The sequence below is a fragment of the Monodelphis domestica genome, chromosome 7 (genome assembly GCF_027887165.1).
Source record: "Monodelphis domestica isolate mMonDom1 chromosome 7, mMonDom1.pri, whole genome shotgun sequence".
Lineage (NCBI taxonomy): Eukaryota > Metazoa > Chordata > Mammalia > Didelphimorphia > Didelphidae > Monodelphis > Monodelphis domestica.
In genome coordinates this window covers 191,732,194-191,753,209 of record NC_077233.1, presented here as the reverse complement: position 1 = coordinate 191,753,209, position 21,016 = coordinate 191,732,194, and the positions used below count along the sequence as shown (strand labels likewise).

The window sequence follows — 21,016 nt, the reverse complement described above, 5'->3', positions numbered from 1 at the left end:
TGATTAAAAAAAAAAGTCCTGCAGCAAATAGAGTGAAATCTTCTTTATAAACTTCCCAGGCATAAGGCTCTTTGCCTGAAATGGCAATGAAAATGAAATCAGTTTTATAAATATGTTATTACTAGTATGGGAATAGCTAATGCTACTTAACATAGCAATAATAATAATTATAGCTGATAGCTGTCCAGTACTTTAAGGTTCGATCAAACACTTTATGTAAAGCTTTCCACCCAGGCAGCCCAATACATTACCAACCACCTATTCCTTAGCAAATTGAATCTCTTCAGAAGACTGAGGGATAGCTTCTGTTTTTATTAGCAATAAGCTCTGCCTTTTTCTCCTGATTATCTGAAACAGATTTAAGAAGAATAATCATTCACGTCACAAGAGGGGGACTAGTGGAAACAGGATAATAGCCTGTAAATCCCTTCCTCTATCCACTCCCAGCACTTGTCAGCAAGATTAGAGCAGTCAACCTCACTTAACGTGTGTCCAGGCCCCCTGGGGAGCTGCTCCACCGTCTTTCCTCAGAGATCTCTAATGGAAGAATGAGATAATTGGGGCCACCTTGGCTTCTGGGAATATGGGGTTGGATCTAGAGGAGAGGTGACATAAGTACCTCCTTATTTTGGCATTGGGCCCATCGAGGCTCAACGGAAAGCAGAAAAAAGGAGGTGAAGGGGAAAACCCCAGAATCATGTTGAAACAAAACCAAAGGAGAGCGTCGTGGAGCATCAAGTCCTGGGACGCGGCAGAGATCAATCCCCAAGAATCTCTCAAAGGAGAGGGAGGACAACACCGGAAGAGTATCTGCTCCGTCGGGGCAGCCTCTCAGATAAGCCTTCCCCCATGGATTGAGAGCAACTATAACTACTACATTGAGGATGAGGAGGGAGAGGAATTGGAGGAGTGGGAGAAGGAACTTCCAGAAGAGAATCTACCTGAGGAAACTGAAGTACCCACAAGCGCTCCCAGCACTCTGGGCACGTCCTCCACGCTGAATGTCAACGTGGGTGGTCAGAGCTACCGCCTAGACTATCGCGAACTGCTCTGCTACCCCAGGACGCGCCTAGGCCGCCTGGTTACTTCCACCAACCGCAGCCGCCAGTTGGGCCTCTGTGACGACTACGTGGCCCAGGCAGACGAATACTTCTTCGACCGCGACCCGGCCGTCTTCCAGCTGGTCTTCAACTTCTATGCCTCCGGAGTGCTGCTGGTGCGGGATGAGCTGTGCCCCCGCAGCTTCCTGGAGGAACTGGGCTACTGGGGAGTCCGGCTCAAGTACACCCCGCGCTGCTGCCGCATTTGCTTCGAGGAGCGGCGGGATGAGCTGAGTGAGCAGCTCAAGATCCAGCGGGAGCTGCGCGCCCAGGCCCAGGTGGAGGAGGCCGAGGAACTCTTCCGAGACATGCGCTACTATGGGCCGCTACGCCGCCGCCTCTGGAACCTCATGGAGAAGCCTTTCTCCTCAGTGGCCGCCAAGATAATATCTGTCGCCTCCAGCTTCTTCGTACTCATCTCTGTCGTGGCGCTGGCCCTCAACAGTGTAGAGGAGATGCAGCACCAGTCAGAGAAGGGCACGAGAGATGGGAACCCACACACCATCTTGGAACACGTGGAGATGGTCTGCATCGCCTTCTTCACCCTGGAGTTCCTGCTGCGCCTAGCGTCCACACCTGACCTGCGGCGCTTCGCCAGCAGTGCACTCAACCTCGTGGACCTCATTGCCATCCTGCCCCTCTACTTGCAGCTGCTATTGGAGAGCTTCATGGATGAGGACGAGGTCGGTGGCAAGGGCTCGCCCCGGGAGCACGACATCCAGACCGTGGGCTGTGTGGGCAAGGTGGGACAGGTGCTGCGCATCATGCGCCTCATGCGGATTTTCCGTATCCTCAAGTTGGCTCGTCACTCCACGGGGCTGCGGGCCTTCGGCTTCACGCTGCTCCAGTGCTACCAACAGGTGGGCTGCCTCTTTCTCTTCATCGCCATGGGCATCTTTACCTTCTCAGCCGCTGTCTACTCTGTGGAGCACGACGTGGTGGGCACCAACTTCACCAGCATCCCTCATGCCTGGTGGTGGGCTGCTGTAAGTAGATGCCTTTGTTCTTTTCTGTGGGGTTTATTTCTTCTTTGCCCTTCTCTCCCTGATTCATTGCATCATGAACCATAAAAGGGACTTTAGTCCACCCTTCCCCTGACCCAACTTTACAAATGGAGAACAGGAGCCTCAGAAGTTAAAAGACTTGCCTGAGTCACAAAACTAGTAAGTACAGAGGCAGAGCATGAATCCCCCAGCATTCTGTCCACCATGTCACCCTCCTTTTCACCCTTCACACCCTGTGCTTCTGTCATCAACCTCTGTAGTGCTTTTCTTTCGAGCACTAGCCTACCCCTTCTCTTTCTGAAGCTCTCCTGCTTTCTCTACCCTGGTATTCTAGCAGTAGCTTTCAGGGTTTTTGCTAATTAAGCAGACTGGACCACATCCAGGATATTCATTTCCATTCTGGAGGCTGATTTGGGGGTGGGGGGGAGGATTGATAAATTGGTGAATATACAGAGAGGGGTCACCAAGGTGATATGTCCTCAAAATCATGCCATATAAAAATTATTTGAAGGAGTTGAAGACATTTAGTTTGAAAAGGAGAAGGGGGGCAGCATATGATATTCGTTGAGTATTTGAGGGGCTATCATAGGAATGAGGGATTAAATTAATTGATCTTGGAGAATAAAATGAAGAGTTGAAGAATAAAGTTGCAGAGGAAGATTTCAGCTCAAGGTGAAGGAAGGGAATACAGAAGGAAGGAAATAAGCATTTATTAAATGCCTATTGTGTGCTAGGCACTGTTATGCCCTTTTTTTAACCCTTGCCTTTCATCTTAGAATCAATACTGTATATTGATTCCAAGGCAGAAGAGTGATAAGGGCTAGGGAATGGGGCTTTAGTGACTTGTCCAGGGTCACACCTCTAGGAAGTATCTGAAGCCACATTTGACCCAGGACCTCCTGACTCTAGGCCCAGCTCTCAATCTATTGAGCCCCCTACCTGCTTCTGTTAAGCACAATTCTCATAACAACCTGTGTAAGGTAGGTGCTATTATCCCCATTTTAGAGGTGAGGAAACCTAAGTAAGCAGAGGTTAAGTGACTAGTACCACACAAGTAAAGTGAGTATCTGAGGTTAGACTTGAATTCAAGTCCTCTAGCACTTTATCCTCTGTGCCATCTAGTTGCCTCTAAAGGGAAAATATATATTTAGATTGGTCCAAATGTAGAACAGTTAACTTTTGTAGAAGACAAGTGGGACCCCATCACTAGAGGGCTTCAAGCAGAGACTGAATTATTTACCAAGAATGTGGTAGATTGGAGACCTGTTCAAGTATAAGCTTGACATCTGACTTCTGAAATTCCTTTCAAATCTGAGATGCTAAGTGTAGGGTCCCACTCATTGCCTATAAATTGGGTTTTATGATGATAGAATCATAGATTTAGATCTGGAAGGGTCTTTAGAGGCCTCAGTTTATAAATGAGAAAACTAAACCCAAAAGCCAGGTAGTAAATGACAGAGCTGGGATTCACACGCAGGTCCTCCAACTCTATCCAAATCCAACACTTTCCCCATTGTATTGAACTGCTTCTCCTATCCTGTCTTTGTTCTCAAATCTAAATTTATTCTTTGATATCTTAACACATAATTCTTTAACTTATTTTTGGTCTATACCTTTGGTTTCCTTTGAATATAGTGAGCTAGCTCCTAGCAATACTTTTTCACTGCTTCACTCTAGCAACTCCTTTCTTAAGAGCTCAAGGCACTAAGAGGCTGCCTATAGTAACTTACCCATAGTCCCACAGCCAGAATGTGTCAGAAAGAAGTCTCAATCCCAGGGTTTCCTTACTCCAAGCTCAGCTTTCTATCCGTTATGCCATGTTGCCTATCATTTTCCTTAACAGCAGTAACTATAAACACAGAAAAAATGGCTTGCCAAGCACCTTTGCTGGGAGGCTGGGTTTTGGTTTTTTTGGGTTTTTTGCCACAATCCACCCACACCACACCATCCCCATCAGGGGTATGATGTTGCTAAGCTATCTATTCTGAACAAATGTGGTTTCACTGATCCACACATAGTCACACGTTTCTCTAGGGCTAAAGTTCTTTCATGCCAAATAATCTAAAGTCTTCACTATAGAAGATAAACTATATAATTTAAATCCATGAAGTATGACTTGACCCTTCCCAAATATCATTTACTTTACAGGATATGGGAAGGAAGAGAAAACAGTCTCATTCAGTTATATAATTCAGAGCAGTAAAGGGCAAAGATTCCATTCATCAAAAGAAATAAAATGCCACCTATAAGATAAAATTGAATTTGGAGGCAAGATGCATGCATGAAAAATATAAAATCTTGAGACTGATCCCATTGGCACAGATAAATATGCAGAGGTATATTCTCTCTGCCTATACAATTCAACCCCCACCTTCTAATTCTACTTGATTCTTGTCCTGACTTTCCATAACCTTCATAGAAAATTCACCCATTGTATTGGATCTCACAAGCAACATATGAAAATCACTGCTGTTACTTTTTAAAATTTTGATAGCCTCTACTTTTATGACACAATCATTTCTAGATGTATTAACCCAAATTCTGGTATTGAATCCTCCATTGTAACAAAAAAAAATGGTTAAGCAAAACCAAGAAACACCATAAATGCATCTGACAGTGTCTGAAATATTCTTTACTTTGAATCTCTCTTCTAAGAGGAAGGAGGTAAGTTTCATTGTTATCCAGGTCCAAGATTGGTCATTAAAAATTACTGAGTTTTTCTTTTTAGTTCTCTTGCCATTTACATTATTGTAGGCATTGTGTATATGCACTTCTTGGTTCTGCTAACTTCCCTCTGCATCTATTCATACAAATTTTCTCATGTTGATCAATTATTACTGTATAATAATCCATTATTTTTCTATAGAAGTTTGTCCATTCATTCCCCACTTGATCTTCTGATTCTACACCAAGGTTAGTCCTTTTACTTGATAGATATAGGTACACATAAAGAGATAGGGGAGAGGAATCTTATAAGGTCATACAATTCATCCTTATGATGACAGAACAATTTATCCATCCACAGGTATTTATTTGCTAAGAACCTCACTTAAATAGATAGGCTAATCCCAGATAGGTATTTTTCTTAAAGATCATTTCCCCTTCCCAAAGATGTCATATCATTCCTTAGTAACTCATTTCAGATGGATGAGGACAATTCTCCTTTATTTCCAGGAGATTCCCACACACCAATTATCTAAACCCTACACGTGTGGATGTCTGCATATATACTGATACAATAGAATAGAAGACAGAATCTTCTCCCATGAAGTAAAGAAAATTCATCTCAAGCTGACCATTAAAGATTGAGTCTTCATTCCCTTCTATGAGAGTCAATAAGTTGTTAACATCCAGTCTGGATGACTTCATTCCCCTCTTCTCAGCAGGATGTACCAAATGTAACCTTGAAATGCTGTACATTCAAAGGTACTATTCTTTCCCCCTTCATTAGAATTGACATGTCAATTAAACTGGATGAGTCATTTGTATTAATCACTATCTCAAATATCCCTAGTTTAGGTCTATTATAGGAGTCAGGATCTGACAGTACTCTTAGTCATTCTGTTTGCACAGGTGGACTCAATGGGTCACTAACATATAGACATTCCAGATGAAATCTGCCTGATCAGGACAAGACTCTAATTTTCAGGAAAAGACTAAGGAAATTCCTCCCTCTCCCAGCTGAAACATTATAAACACCGAAACTCTGACCAAATTGTTGCCTTAAACAAGTAAGCATTTCTACCAGTATATGCTGGAGAAGATATTTTTATAGGTTAAATGGATCCTTTAATGAAATCTTGGAATCTTAGAACATTATACTTGGAAGAAGCCTTAAATATCTGCTAGTCTTTATTTTAAAGATGAGGAAATGGAGACCCACCATCCTATTTTTTAACGAGATCATTTTCCTGTTGGATACCTTTGAAGTCACCTCCTGTCCTCATCCCTCTTCTGTCAGCTACTGAATTTGTAAAGAGAGCAATGTTGGGGTGCTGGCCTCAGGCATTAGAAAAGCTACCAATGATAATAATGTTCCTTTCTCCTACCTCCTTACCTTGTGGAATATTTCCCCAGGGTTGCAGTTGTTTAAATATATTCACCTGTAGGGGAGAGGAATTAATCGACTTGTTTATTTTACTTTATTGGACTTAGAGGCCCTTAGATGTAGTGAATAGAGAGCTGACTTAGAAGAAGAAAAGACTGGGTTTCAATTTGTGCCTCTCATACATACCAGCTATATGATCCTGGCCAATTTATTTGAATTCTCAGAGCTCTTGGCAACTTTCTAAGCTTAGAAGTTGAAGAAAAAGCCCCCTACCTCCATTGACGGAGGGTGTTTTCTCATTTAGGAGTTCCCTTTTTTCAATGAAACCACAGGCCCAATCTGTATCCCTATTTTACTTATATAAATTAAATAATAATTACCAGCCAAAAAACTAAAATGGAAGGAATTGAGGCTCACCAAGAAGGAAGAGAACACAAGTGTCCCTTTTCTTACCTCCTCTTTCCATCCTCCTCATTGAACTTTCTAAGTAGCCAGAAAAATAAATTGTGGTTTGGAGCTACTCCAGAAATAATTGTGATCTTTGGGTGACATAGATACATGACATTGTTTTTTGTTGTTTCTATTTGTTTTTAAGAGGAATGCAATATATACAGTAAAGCTTTAAATCTAAGTTTCCTTCATGTATATGGTTTTATCTTAGGAGGCATTTTTGTTTGGTCAGTCTCTCTTTTTTTAATAGAAAAATTCATAGAGGAAATACTTCCTTGAGTGGAGAGACAATGAATTGTGTTTGTGGGGTGTTAAACTGTGAGATTTGATCAAGGTATTTGATTTTTCTCAATTGTTCTTTATTATAAGAGGGAACTCTATGGGGGAGAGAGAGTGAGAAGTAACAGTGATTTTTCCAGTCCATAACATTATTTTTCTTCATTCTAATGATTTTAAAATTACATGTAGAAATAATTTTTTACAATTGTTTTCTGATATTTTGTGATTCAGATTATCTCTCCTCTATGCCACCAACTCCCCCCCCCCATTCTTCCTCCTTCTCAAGGCAATAAATAGTCTGATATAGGATATGCCAGTACTTCCATGCAATACATATTTCCATATTGCCCATGTAGAGACTGAAGACATATCACATATACAATAAAAAACTCATAAAAGAAATAAAGTGAAGGATGGTATGCTTTGATCTGCAATCAGATTCCAACAGTTCCTTCTTTGGCTGTAGATAGTGTTTTATGTTTTTTCATCATGAGTCCTTGGGGTTATCTTGGAACCTTGCTTTGCCAATACTGGTTTAGTCCTTCACAGTTGATCATCATGCAACATTTCTGTTACTGAAAATTCTGTTCTCATTCTGCTCACTTTACTTTATATCAGTTGATATAAGTCTTCCCAGGTTTTTCTGAACTGTTCCTGTTCATCATTTCTTATGGTACAATAATTTTCCATTATAACCATAGCTTGTTTAGCTATTCTTCGCTCAATGTATGGACATCCTCTCAGTTTCCAATTCTTTGCCACTACAAAAAGCACTGCTAAAATATTTTTGTACAAGTAGGTCCTTTTCCCTTATCACTCATGTCTTTGGGATACAGACCTAGCAGTGATATTTCTGGGTCAAATGGTATCCATAGCTTTATGGTACTTTGAGCATCTATAACATTTTTAAAAGACAAAAGGGCCACACAATGAAACTATTTTTAGGGCCTAGCAGAGTAAATACATCATAGAAACTGAATATGAACATGTTATATTAATGATCCCTTCCTCCCCCCTTGCCAAAATCCTCATATATGAGCAGTGCACAGAAGTGGCAACATGTTCCCAAAGACTATAATGTTCTCTTTATGAATGTTTTTTAAAGTATATTCTGGTATCCTGAAGAAGAAATAATGGTAATTTGCTCATTGACATATTTATTGTTCTTAGTATTCTTTTATTGAGAAGAACTCTTTGGAAAGTTTTAAAATCTCTTCCTCCCTGGAATTTGTCACCTCTACCCTCATCTCAACACTGCCCCCTCACAACCTGGCAAGGGTGGAAGGGCAGAGACTGGAACCAATAACAACAAAATCCTCAAATGGAAAGTATTTGTCTCAATCATTCTATGTGCTCTGGTTCCTTGGGAAGGTCCCATTATTTCTTTGAAATTGGCTCCTCAAAATTCCATGTGAACTAGAATGACCTCCAGGAATTGATGCAAAGTGAAAGGAGCAGAACCAAGAGAACGTGTACACAGAGACTGATACACTAGTAGCAATGCAATGATGTAGGACAACTCTGAGGGACTTGTGAGAAAGAACCTTATCCACATCCAGAGAAAGAATTGTAGGAGTAGAAACACAGAAGAAAAGCAACTGCTTGATCACATGGGTCAATGGGAATATGATTAGGGATGTAGATTCTAAACAATCACCCGAATGCAAATATTTATAATATGGAAATAGGTCTTGATCAATGATACATGTAAAACCCAGTGGAATTTCTTTTTGGCTTTGGGAGGGGGGTGGGAAGAGAGGAGAGAAAGAACATGATTCATGTAACTATAGAAAAATATTCCAAATTAATTAAATAAATAAACTTTGAAAAAAAAAAGACATTTGCTCCTCAAGACAGCCAGGGTCACAATAATGGAGAGAGTTGGGAGGATAATGAATGCATCATTTTAAAATGCCTTATTCATTAATGGGTCCAAAGATCCCTGAGGTGGCACCATGATCATTGGATCATAGAATTAAAGATGAAGGGAACTATAAAGGTTATTGTTCTCAACTCCCTTGTTTGACAAAGAAGGAAATTGAGACCTGACTTGGACCCAGTTCCTCTGACCTCAAAACCAGTGCCCCCTACACTACTCTGTATATAACATCTGTCCTTGAACATCTTTCCTCGTATCAGGAAATTACTTATTCCCCAAAGGGGAACACTAGGCTATCTCTTCCAGGATACATATGATATGACTATAAGACAGAAGTTCTAAAGGACTTTTTGTCTATCATGGACCCTTTAAATAATCTGGTGAAGCCAATGGACCCTTTCTTAGAACAATATTTTCTTGCCAACATTTGTAAGTGAAAAAAAATGCTACATTTCAGTTAGATGATGGTAAAAATAAAGATATAATTTTTTTTGGCATCCAAGTTCACAGATGCTCTAAAATTTATCTAAGGACTCCTTGGCTAAGAATCCATGCTATAAGGAAATGAAATTTGTTTTTTTAACAAACATATTAGAATTTATCACATGGGAGTGAGTATCATTTTCTTCAGAATAATCACACCAGAAGCCATATATTTATTCTATTAAGGCATGTCTTTTAGGAGATTGACCATATCCTGGCACACCCATTGAATATTCTCAGTGAGGGTACACCATTGTGGTTGGAGAGTAGATTTGCTTGAAATTACCAAAAGTGACTAAGAGAAATTTGTATTCAATAATGTGGATATAATATCCTGGAGCTTCATTTCTAAATCTTAACCTCAGCAAGAATCAATTTGGGTGGCCCAGGCAAGAAAGGCATCTCTAAAATTTATCATGAAAATAAATCAAGTTTTAAAAAATTAATTAAGTGGGTAATAAAGCTAGGCAATGCCACTTGGGGGTTAAAGAAAAAGAGATGTGTAACTATAAAATAATTATATGGATCTATGGGTGGGTGAGCTCATAAACTCTCCTCCAAGCTTGTTCCAAAACTGTCCTTAGCAGTGAATGACAACATCATGAAAGTAAGTTTATAGCCTTTCAAGGTGACTACTTTGAAGGAGATAACACCTATTTGCATGTTTAAAGCCTGGTATATTTGTTCTAAAAATTCAAATACCAATATTGTCACTATTTGTATTTATAAATGGCCCTCAGGTGACAGAGAAGCAAGCATGCTCATCAAAGGAATGAGCCATCAGCCTTTGGAAAGTAGTTTATCTTTGACTTCCCTCTATATAGGAAAACAAAAATTGTTTTACTTTTAGTGTACAAGAACTCGGAATTTTGCCCCCTTAATGCTATGGAACAAAATTGGATTTTTGTCCTGTGTATAGTTCTCAATTGGCCAGGATTTACTTTCTGATGCACATCTGGTAAACTGCCAGAAGAAGGCCACATTCCTACTTAGGGGACAAATAAGTTAGGGAAAATATGTGAATTTTAAACAAAATCATGAGTTCCCATTTGATGGGGTGATTTAGCTGCTATCAGGAGCAGGCAGCCAGTTTTCTCAGGGTCTCAGAATGGATCTCAGAAATGTTGGCACAAATCCCAGGCCCAGCTCCTGCTTACCCAAGAATTCACCCTGTGGAATCATTTGGAGCCAGCTCTGAGCCTTCGTTTCTAAATCTCAACCTCAGTGAGAATCCTATTGGATGGCTCACAAGAGGAAGGATTTGTTCTATGTAAAGTAGAAAAAAGAAATTATGCATAGCCTAATATATCTGAGCCTAAGTCAAAGTGAAGGAGCTGATAAAATCATAACCATAAAATGGCATCTAACTATCTGGAAAATGCAGACTATACACAAGTAAAGTGAAGGATTACAAATTAATTATTAAAGAGCTCTCATGCATTACCTACTCTAGTCCTCTGTAAAATGAGGCCACAAGTGAAGCTGGAAAGGGCTCTAGAAGCAAAGAAGTATTTTGCTCTCACTATAGACATAGTAAATATTAATTTGGCAAGTAGATAAATCAGCTTTTGAGGAAAGATGGAGCTAATGGAAGTTGTACATCTTTGATGGAGGGCAGCTAGGTGGATCAGTGGATAGAGCATTGGGACTAGTCAGGAAGTTATAAATTCATTACAGTTGCCTCCAAATCTTCATTACTCCATTTGGGCTTTTCTTGGCAAAGATAGAAGAGTAGTTTGCCATTTACTCCTCCAATTCATTTTACAGATGAGGAACTGAAGCAAAGTTAAATGACATGCCCAGAGTCGCATAGCTAGGAAGTGTCTGAAGTCAGATTTGAACTCATGAAGATGAGTCTTCTTGATTCTAAACCCATCTTTCTCTTCACTTCACCACCTGACTGCCCTGGAGTTGGGAGGACCTGAGTTCAAATCTAGCCTCAGACACGTACTAGTTGTATGACCCAATTTGCCTTACTCCATTGGAGAAGGAAATAGCAAGCCAGTGCATTGTCTTTGCCAAGAAAACCTCATGGACAGTATTAACATGATATTGTCCATGAGGTCACAAAGTGTTGGTCACAATTGAACAAAAACAACACTATCTATTGCATACCAGATCCAGACAGATTAATTACATATCTCTTTTTCTTTCATATCTCATGCTTCTGAATAATATGTAGCAATTACAGAATCAGGCATATATGGGGTTTTGCTGTTTTCAAGGCATATTGTGGTACAATGAGTGCTAGGTTGGTGCCTCTTTCTCTTACTAATTGTATAACCTTGGGCCAACTATTTCATCTCTCTGGGTTTCAGTTTTTTCATTTGTAAAACAGGAGACTTAGACTAGATGACTACTGTGGTTCCCTATAAATCTGTACTCCATACCCAAATCTTCTTAGTTAATAACTTCACTTCTGTTTCTTTTTTCCTCTAGGTGAGCATATCCACAGTAGGCTATGGAGACATATGTCCAGAAACTCACCTAGGCAGGTTTTTTGCTTTCCTCTGCATAGCCTTTGGAATCATCCTAAATGGGATGCCCATCTCTATTCTCTACAACAAGTTCTCTGATTACTACAGCAAACTGAAGGCTTATGAGTACACTGCTATAAGGAAGGAAAGAGGAAAGGTCCACTTTACTAAAAGAGCTGTGAAGAAAATGTCTGAATGTCTAACGAGAAACCTCACCCATCAGATTCCAAGGGAAGGGAATTAAAATTCCCCTAGGGAAATTTCTGCCACAATGGACTTTCTTTCAAGTTACCATCTTGAAAAGCCCCAAAGAGACAAACTTCAAAAAAGTAGGAAAGCGATTTCAGAAGATGCAATGACCTGTACATTCTGAACTCATTTTGGCCTCATTTTCTTCCTCTGTAAGGCGCGGAGCTTGGACTAGATGCATACTCATCATAAAGTCGCTTCCAGCTTTAGCAATCAATGGCACTGAATCATCTCTGGGAGCCCCTTTAGAGCCAAACTCTATTATATATTGTATCTTGTCCTCTATAGTACCTAGCACAATACTTACATACACAGTAGATGATCAATAAATACTTATAGGATGCAATGGAGTGGAATTGAAGAGGTTAAATTTATCCTTGTGGGGGGGGGAGATACCTTTATTTTCTATTTTAGATACCATGTATTGGTTCTAAGGCAGAAGAGCAATAAGGGCTAGGCAATGGGGGTTAAGTGACTTGCCCAAGATCATATAGCTAGGAAGTGTCTGAAGTCACATTTGAAACCCAGGACCTCCTGTCAGGATCTGACTCACAATCCACTGAGCCACCCAGCTGCCCCTGGTTAATTTTATTCTAAGAAAAATTTATTTCTAATCTTTAGGACTCATTATTTAAAAAAAAAACAACCTCTTATCTTCTATCTTAGAATCAATGTTAAGAATGGGTTCTAAGACAGAAGAGTGGTAAGGGCTAGTTAACTGGGTTTAAGGGTCTCATAAGCTAGGAGGTGTCTGAGGTCAAATTTGAACCCAGGATCTCCTGTGCCCAACCTTGGCTCTCATCCACTAAGCTACCTCACTACCCTAGAACTCACTTTTTGAACAGGCTTTGTATCAGCTGGGTCTCTCAAAGTAAGGCTTAAGTGTACAGGACTGAAAAGGACTCTGAGGTCATTCTTTCAAAGATTCTTTCCCTTAAAATCTATCTATTTTAAAATCTATCTTAAAATCTATCTATCTATCTAAAGAGACTACAGGCACCCTCCTCTTCCTCTTTAGATTCAGACTAAACTATAGGATCATCCTGGTAAACTTTGACAAAGTCAAAGCCTAGACCAAGTCTCAGATAACTTTTTTTTTTCACATAAATCCTGTCTTCTCACCAAGGATGGAAATGGAGGAAAATGGAGGAGTTAGTATGATAGAGAGGCTTTCTCTTTCTAATTTGATTCCTTTCTACCTTTCTCCAAAAACATATTGCTATGGGAAGATGGATCCCTCTCAACTATTCCCCTTGCTCCTAAGCCCATTCCCCAGAAATCAAAGTTTAATTTACTTGGATCAAGTAGGGAGAACATTTATTTGGATACAGTGCTTGCTTTACTAATAATTAAGATAGCCAACATCAAGCTCTGAAAATTGTTCTCCCCTGCATTTCTATGTTGTGATCCTTGTGTGTGACTCTCCATAGGAGATCTTTGAATCTTTGGTGTAACCATCTAATCTGAATTTTGACAACCCAATTATATGTCTCAGAAGTATTGTTCCATAGTTTATAGCAAACTGGTCTTGGATTCAGGAAGATCTGATTTCAAGTCCTGCCTCTGACATATCTCCGACTATGTATCCCTGGTCATGTCACTTATCCCCTGGCCCTGGGCTACTTTAGGAGATTAGGTTCCAGAGCAGTAGCTGACCTGCAGGGGTTGAAAGGCTTTCTTTCCCAGGAACCAATGAAATCACAAGTCTGCACCAAAAAACCTACATGGATCAGAGAGCAAACGGAAATCCATCTTTAACTTGGAGCAGTGATTCTTAATATTGTGTGTGTGTGTGTGTGTGTGTGTGTGTGTGTGTGTGTGTGTGTGTGTGTGTGTGTGAGACAGAGCGTGTGATGTGGTGGCTTGGGCTGTGAGGTGACATAGTGGATAGAGTACCAACCCTGAAGTCAGGAAGGCTGCTCTTCCTGAGCTCAAATCTGGCCTCAGACATATACTAGCTATGTAACCTTGGGCAAGTCACTTCACCCTGTCTGCCTCAGTGTCCTCATCTATAAAATGAGCTAAAGAGGCAAATGGCAAATCGCTCCAGTATCTTTGCCAAGAAAACCCCAAAATGGAGTCAAAAAGAGTCAGATACAATTGAAAATGACTTGAACAACACTAAGCGTGTCATATATCCCTTTGGCAGTCTGGTAAAGATGATGGACTCCTCTGAATAATTTTGTTTGTTTTTTAAATCACGATTGAAGAAAATGTCAAATTTTAATTATAGGTTAGTGAAAATAAAGATCTATTTTTCCCCATTCAAATTCACCTCAACTCTGTCAATGATCCCCTGATTTAGAAGTTTAGAGAGCTAGCTGAAAAGAAATGACTTGCCCAGGGTCACACAACTAGTAAATAATCAAAACCTAGGTTTGAACCCAGAATATTCATCCAGCACTCTCCCTACTATTATATAATTCTGCATCTCAATTAAAAAATATGCCTTAATAAAAAGTAACATTAAAAAGGAGCCCCACATGGCCCTAATCTTGCTTACCTGAGTCCCAGTCATATAGAAGTTAAAGAATCCAAAAGAATAGAAGCTTCATAAGGGAAGGAATTTTTTTGTTTTATATTCCTAGCACCTAACACAATACCTGATTGTTGTTGTTGTACAGTCATTTCCAAATATTCATGACCCAGGTGAGGATTTTCTTGGCTATGATACTATAGTGGTTTGCCATTTCCTTCTCCAGATCATTTTTACAGATGAAGACACTGAGGCAAGTAGGGTTTAGTAACTTGTCCAGGGTCACGCAACTAGTAAATAGCTGAGGCTGGATTTTAGCTCGGGTCTTCCTATTTCCAGGCCCAATATTCTATCCATTGCATCACCTAACTGGCACGACTCAGGTAAGCATGTAATAAATATATGCTAAATAAAGGAATTTATTTACCATTCAGTAAGCATAACTGGTCAGTATTGATCAGTATGATCTGAAGGGGTAATTTGCCAGATAACTGCACTTGCCTTTCTTTTCTATTAAAATCTTGATTTGAACCAAATGAACTTGGTTCCTTTCTATAGCGAGCTAATTGCTAGAGCACTCAAGTCCTGCAGCCATTTCTTCAAAGGCTTCACTCATGAGCAGAGTTCTAAAAACCCTACAGTGTTCTAAAACCCAAATAAAGCCACAGGAATGCGTGGTCTATGGGGATTTATCGCTACTATCACCAAGTAATCGTCTTATGAATTTAAATTTGACCCCATGCCAGATGTGATCATAAAAAATGGCAGTCATTATTGTACAGGGCTGCAGCAAAGCTCACAGAATCACTGGCAGAGCATCCAGTCCTTCCCCAAATATGCAGGAGATATATCTGTTTCTGTGTGTGGGTACAAGCAGTCTTCCTTCACATACACCCCCATCCATCCTTTAGGCTACTAGCCTTCCCTTAATGAATTCTCTGGGGAGGATGAACATTTTTTATTAAGTGCTAGCTGGGATTGTTAAGTGAAACAACGGATGGAGAATGTTCAGGACCAGATTCCCAGGCTTTGGCTCATTATCAGTCACCACCACCCTCTTTCTTGGGGAGATAAAGATATTATCAACCAGTTTCTTCTCTGGGATTAAATTGAATGGGGACCCCTACTGCTGGAGAAGCCATCTAACAAACAGTTAGTCCTGTGCACTCTATGATCACCTCCCCCCAAAATCCAAAAATCTCCCAAAGAAGTGTGGTATAGTGGGAAAAGTCTTTGATTTAGAGTAAATTGCTCTGGGCTCTGCTACTTACTAAGCTGTGTGATCCCTTCATATCTTTGGGCCTCAGCTTACTCATCTGTAAACTAAGGACGTTAGACGAGTTTATTTCTCAAGTTAATCTCTGTTCTGCCCTGTTGTCAATAAAATGACACCAGACAGACCTAGCTTGTAACCCCTTGCTAGGTTTCTACAACAGCCTTATCAAATTCCATAGAGAAGTTGGTGAGAGCCCACTTTGCTGCTATCCCCATCACTGCCCATGAATTTACTCAAAGCACTCTCCTCTTCCGCTCTCACTGAGGAGAGAGAGATAGTGACTACCCTGTGATCCTGGCCCTGATCCAGAAACTGGGATGAGTTTCCACTGTGGCACATAGCAATGGGATTATTGATCCTATCTCTGGAAGGGACTTTAACAGATTACCTGGTCCCACACCAGTTCCTCAAACAGGTAAGTTATTAACTTCTTTTCCCACAGGCAACTGGAGCCCAGAAGGATGTATTCAAGGGCACATAGCTTAGAGTGAGTTATGGCTTAGGGATTAGAAGCCAGGGTTTCCCCCTTAACTTCTGACCATCCTACTCTGATGATATTACTTGCCAGACCCTCCAAACCAGATTCCAGAGACCATGTTTTAGAGGGGCAAATTGAGCCCCTTTTGAAACTCTTCTCCTAAGCCTGAGCTGCACTGATTGATGAGAGCCTGCTATAACACTCTATTCCATACCTCCGCCATCCATTCTTCAACCTTTTCCCCTTTCTACCACTTGCTTTGGGAACTGTTAGTAAATTAACACAACCATTGCTTCTGGAAAGAGCATGTAATCTGACTACTCCATGGCTCCAGTTACCATCTCTGTGGCTTCCCAGACCAAAACACCCTTCCCTAGCCACCTCATATGTTTTCTCCCACCACTTTAATGAAAGCCCTTTGAGGGCAGGGACTCTGACTCATGTGTATCCCCAGCTCTTAGCACTGTACTTGGCACATAGTAAACATAAGAAATACTTTTTCATGGTCTCATTGATTCATTCATCCATTAGTACAGGGCACTTTTAACTCTCTAGAAGTCAGATATCCTTCTGATGTCACCAAAAAGATTACATTATTTCAAGGCCATCATTATTTGGCTATTGCTTTCATTCAACGAGGAGAGCTAAACGTTTTGAGGACACCTTACCTAGAGAAATTAAAACTTGCTGTTGGAGGAAGAGGATTATGTTTTTCTGTCTTTTGAGAGATGAATCCGGTCACAACCTGGTGAATATATGAGAGGGGGGATGCCACAGAACACAGAGGGGAGAGCAGTTCTCCCCCATCTCCTCCAAAAGCTTTGAGCCCATCTGTCACTTCTTTCTGTTTTCATAACTAGCATAGAGTGAGAGTGTGGAACCAGGACTAGGGTCTGCAGAATCTGTCTCCCAGGGAGCTGCTCAGACCTACAAGGGAAGGGGGGTGGGAAAACCCAAACATTTAAAGCCCCATAACCTGACCCCTTTCTTACTACCTCTTCCTTCAGGCCATTTATCTCATTAAAGCATAAGGGTGCTCATGGGATCATTAGGAAGGGGGACCAATCTCATTTTTCACACCCTTTGGAAATTAAAAGTCTTTTCTGAAAATAAATTGCTTTGCTCTTTGAAGCAGTTATGGAAAGAAGGGAGTTATTCATGGAGGAGTAAAAGAGGCAGAGGCAGGGAGGCAGGGAAAACATGGAGGAAATACAGAGCAGAGATTGAAATACGAATTAGGGAGAGAGAGACAAAGAGAGGGAAAGACAAAAATGGAGGAAGCGAAATAAAAAATAGGAAAAAGTGAAAGTGTGAAAAGGCATTTGGCTTTATCATTGTGTTATTGACATTTCCTACTTAGACATTTTGTCCATATTAATTTAGAATGATAGGCACCTTAGATAATATCTAGTCCAATCCCTTCATTTTACAGATAAGGATACTGAGGGGGTTAAATAATTTGTCCAAGGTCTCATAGATGTGGTAAGTGGCAGAGCTGAGATTTGAACCTGTTGTCAATATTGTGTATTGGTTCCAAGGCAGAAGAGTGGTAAGGGCTAGGCAATGGGGGTTAAGTGACTTGCCCAGGGTCACACAGCTGGGAAGTGTCTGAATCCAGATTTGAACCTAGGACCTCCCATCTCTAGGCCTGGCTTTCAATCCACTGAACTACCCAGCTGCCCCCTAAACCCAAGTCTTCTGACTAAAAATTCAGGACTCTGGTTGAGGGTAGAGGGAGGAAAAGTGAAGGAGAAAGCCAGTGGGGGAGCAGGAGAAGAGGGAGGGCAGGAGGACAAAGCAACAAAAGTGGTCAGTCAAGGGCAAAGCAGATTTTTAACAAATAGTTCTATTGCCAAAGCCTTGATTTTGGACTGACCTTTCAGAAGGATATGCAAGAAGTGGATAGTGAAGTTTCTGGACAGGAAAGAGTGTAAAAAGCTTCTAGGCTAGGATTATGAAGAAGTTTAATGGAAAGGATTCAGAATCTGGAGTCAGAAAACATGGGATCCAATTCTAGCTCTTGCCACTCTCTCCAACATACTCTTTCTCAGTCTCCACTTATTGGGTCAGAAGGGAGAGTCAGCTTTTATTTCTTGTTCTACAATGCACCCTATCAGTCCATAGCTTCTTTTCTTTGGAATGTAACACCATCTGCTTACATTATCATTATCCTATATGGGTCCTGGACATTGTCATCTGCCAGCCTTCAAGTCATTCTCCCACCTTTCTCATAAACTTTAGAAACTGGCTCATCATCTGCCTTTTCATGTTTCATCTTTGGTGACTTCAATATGATTTCTTACAGGCATTGTAGCCTCCAGGTTCACCAATGGCCTCACTCTCCCCACGCCTCTAAAGAACTCCATTGACACATTACCTCAGCAGTAAGCAAGGATGGTTATACTTTAGGGCTCACTATTATTTGAAATTGTTCCAACTCTAAGATCCTGAATTCTGAAATTCTCCTTCTATGATCAGAATAGCCCATCTGTCCATATTGCCTCTGTCCTCTTGATTTGGGTTTTTGTCTTCTCAATGTCCTATCTTTTGAACTCTCCATGTTCAATCTGTCCATCATCATCTGTGTCCTGCTTTCTCTTTCCTATTTTCATGGTCTTGGCCATGGATGAAGTTAGATATTTAAACAAGGGGCTGTACTTGCTCTTTGATTAGCTTTTCTTCTTGTCTTTACTCTCTTCCTCAAGCTAATAACCAAATGACAGCATAACCACAATCTGCCTTATCCACTCCTACCTCCAAGCTGCCTGGGAAGTCAATGAACTATGCTGACAGTCAAGCTATCTAAACTCAACTAGACCATAATTGCTATGAAACAATCTTTTTCTTCTTCTCTATGCCCATTCTAAATCTTCTCTCTTCTCAAGATCTCAAACTCTACCCCCAAATCCTCTCTCCGCAAATGACCCCATTCCACTCTATTGAAAAGATTAATCTTTTGTGAAGTCTCTCATCTTCCATTCTTCATAACTACAATCTCTTCCTTAATTCACTCATCTTCTCTTTCTTTGCTCTACACTTAGAAGAAAAGATTGGCTACTTCTTTATCACTTTAATGAATTTTGACTCCCTCAGATTCTGGAAGACCTAGTTTGGAGGTTGAAATTATATTCTGGTTTGGAGAGTTCTGGTTCGGGTGGGGAGGCACAGGTCAGCAGCAGGAAACCAATGATGAAATGATGTGGATAAGTGGATGTGTAGGATATATAACTAAATATTATTGTCCCATTCACCCTGAGCTGTGGTCCTGTGGCTTCTTTGAGCCTCTTATTTTTGCCCCCAGATATTTAAGAATCTTTTTTTCAGTGTTCCCAGCTTTTCTCAACATCTTCAGTTTGTTCATCACTTCATTGCTGATGACATTACTGTTCAGTATCATGCCATTTTCATATTCATTCTCTATTTCCCATTAATGTCTAAAATTAAAATCTAAGCATGTCTTTCAAAAAATCAAAGCTCTTATATCAATATGCTAAAGAAAGACTCCATATTACTTTGGGAAATCCCAGCACCATCTTTCATGTCTCAAATATTCCAATAATCTAATGGAATTTTCATTGACTTCATTGATGTAGGTATTCCCTACAGTGATTCAAGTCACAAACCATCCATGTATGCCCAACTTGTGAGACTCTTGTCTATGTCTTCCCATAAATTTACTGCAGGAGGTCAAGCCAATATGCTAGGAGCCTTCCCCAAATTCTTCTTATATTGCTGGGTTACCAGTAAAACAAATGTGCTGTCAGTCAATAATCCCTCCCTCTTCATATATGCATGGGCCATCCTTTGCCCTGGTCCTACATTTCTCTAAAAACATCCTTTATACTACTTTTGTATCATTCCCAATTAGACTTCTTGAGGCCTTCATATTATCATAACCAGGTCACAGAATCATAGGATCACAAATTTTGAGGTGGAAAGGCCACAGATTCCAACTCCCTCCCTTTATATATGAGGAAACTGAGGCAAATAGAGTTTAATTACTTGCCCAGAGTCACATAGCTAGTAAGTATCTGAGACTAAGGCCTAACCCAGGTCTTCAGGACTCTACGTTCACTGTCCTCTCTACTAGATTATTATGCCTCAATCTATAATAATATTATTGGGAGAGGGGTAAATGGGGGAGATGACAAGAGACTGAGAAAATTAAAGTTATTTTCCATTCAGTTTACACTCCAAAAGAAATGCCATATTTACTTTCTGAGATGAACCAATGAAATAAAGCAATGAATTTGCTTTTCTTATTTAATCTTGAACATGAAAGAATCTTGCCACCTGTTTAGAATGAAATCAGATCACCTGGGAATCAAGGTCTCTCACTGCGTCAATGCACAGGGTTGGGCCTCTCTAACTTAAAGGAAAATGGTGAATCTGAACTGTGGGGATCAAAATAGTTGGAAAGTGTTTATGGACATGGTGACTCCTGCTATGCTTCCCCCCAACCCCCGCCCACCATGTTCTGTCCTTCAGCTACCTTATCTTGCCCCCATATTTCCAATTTTAGCCTGCCAAGATTACTACCTCCCATTATAATTCTAAAAGACATACATACACATTAAAATCAGCAAATTCACAGAATGGAGGAGTGGAAATTATCCTATCCTGATATTCTCATGGGACATTTCTCTAACCTCTGCTCTAGCACCAACTGGTTGTATGACCTGGACCAATCTCTAGACTTTTCTGTTTTAGTTGCTTCACTCATCAAATGAAGATGATTATAATGACCTCAAAAGATTCCTGTGAAGAAGAAATCCCCTATATTTGTTTCTATTCTCATCCTCAGAGAGGTTACAAAG

The 21,016-nt window shown here is 40.5% G+C and overlaps 1 protein-coding gene across 1 annotated transcript; it reads left to right on the top strand.

Moving 5' to 3' along the window:
• Positions 1-658: 658 nt before the first annotated feature.
• Positions 659-12,317, top strand: KCNV2 (potassium voltage-gated channel modifier subfamily V member 2). The gene is made up of 2 exons (XM_001374442.4): positions 659-2,086; positions 11,683-12,317. The coding sequence occupies exons 1-2, from the start codon at positions 698-700 to the stop codon at positions 11,962-11,964; spliced, it is 1,671 nt and encodes a 556-aa protein (XP_001374479.2). The 5' UTR covers positions 659-697; the 3' UTR covers positions 11,965-12,317.
• The last annotated feature ends 8,699 nt before the right edge of the window (positions 12,318-21,016 follow it).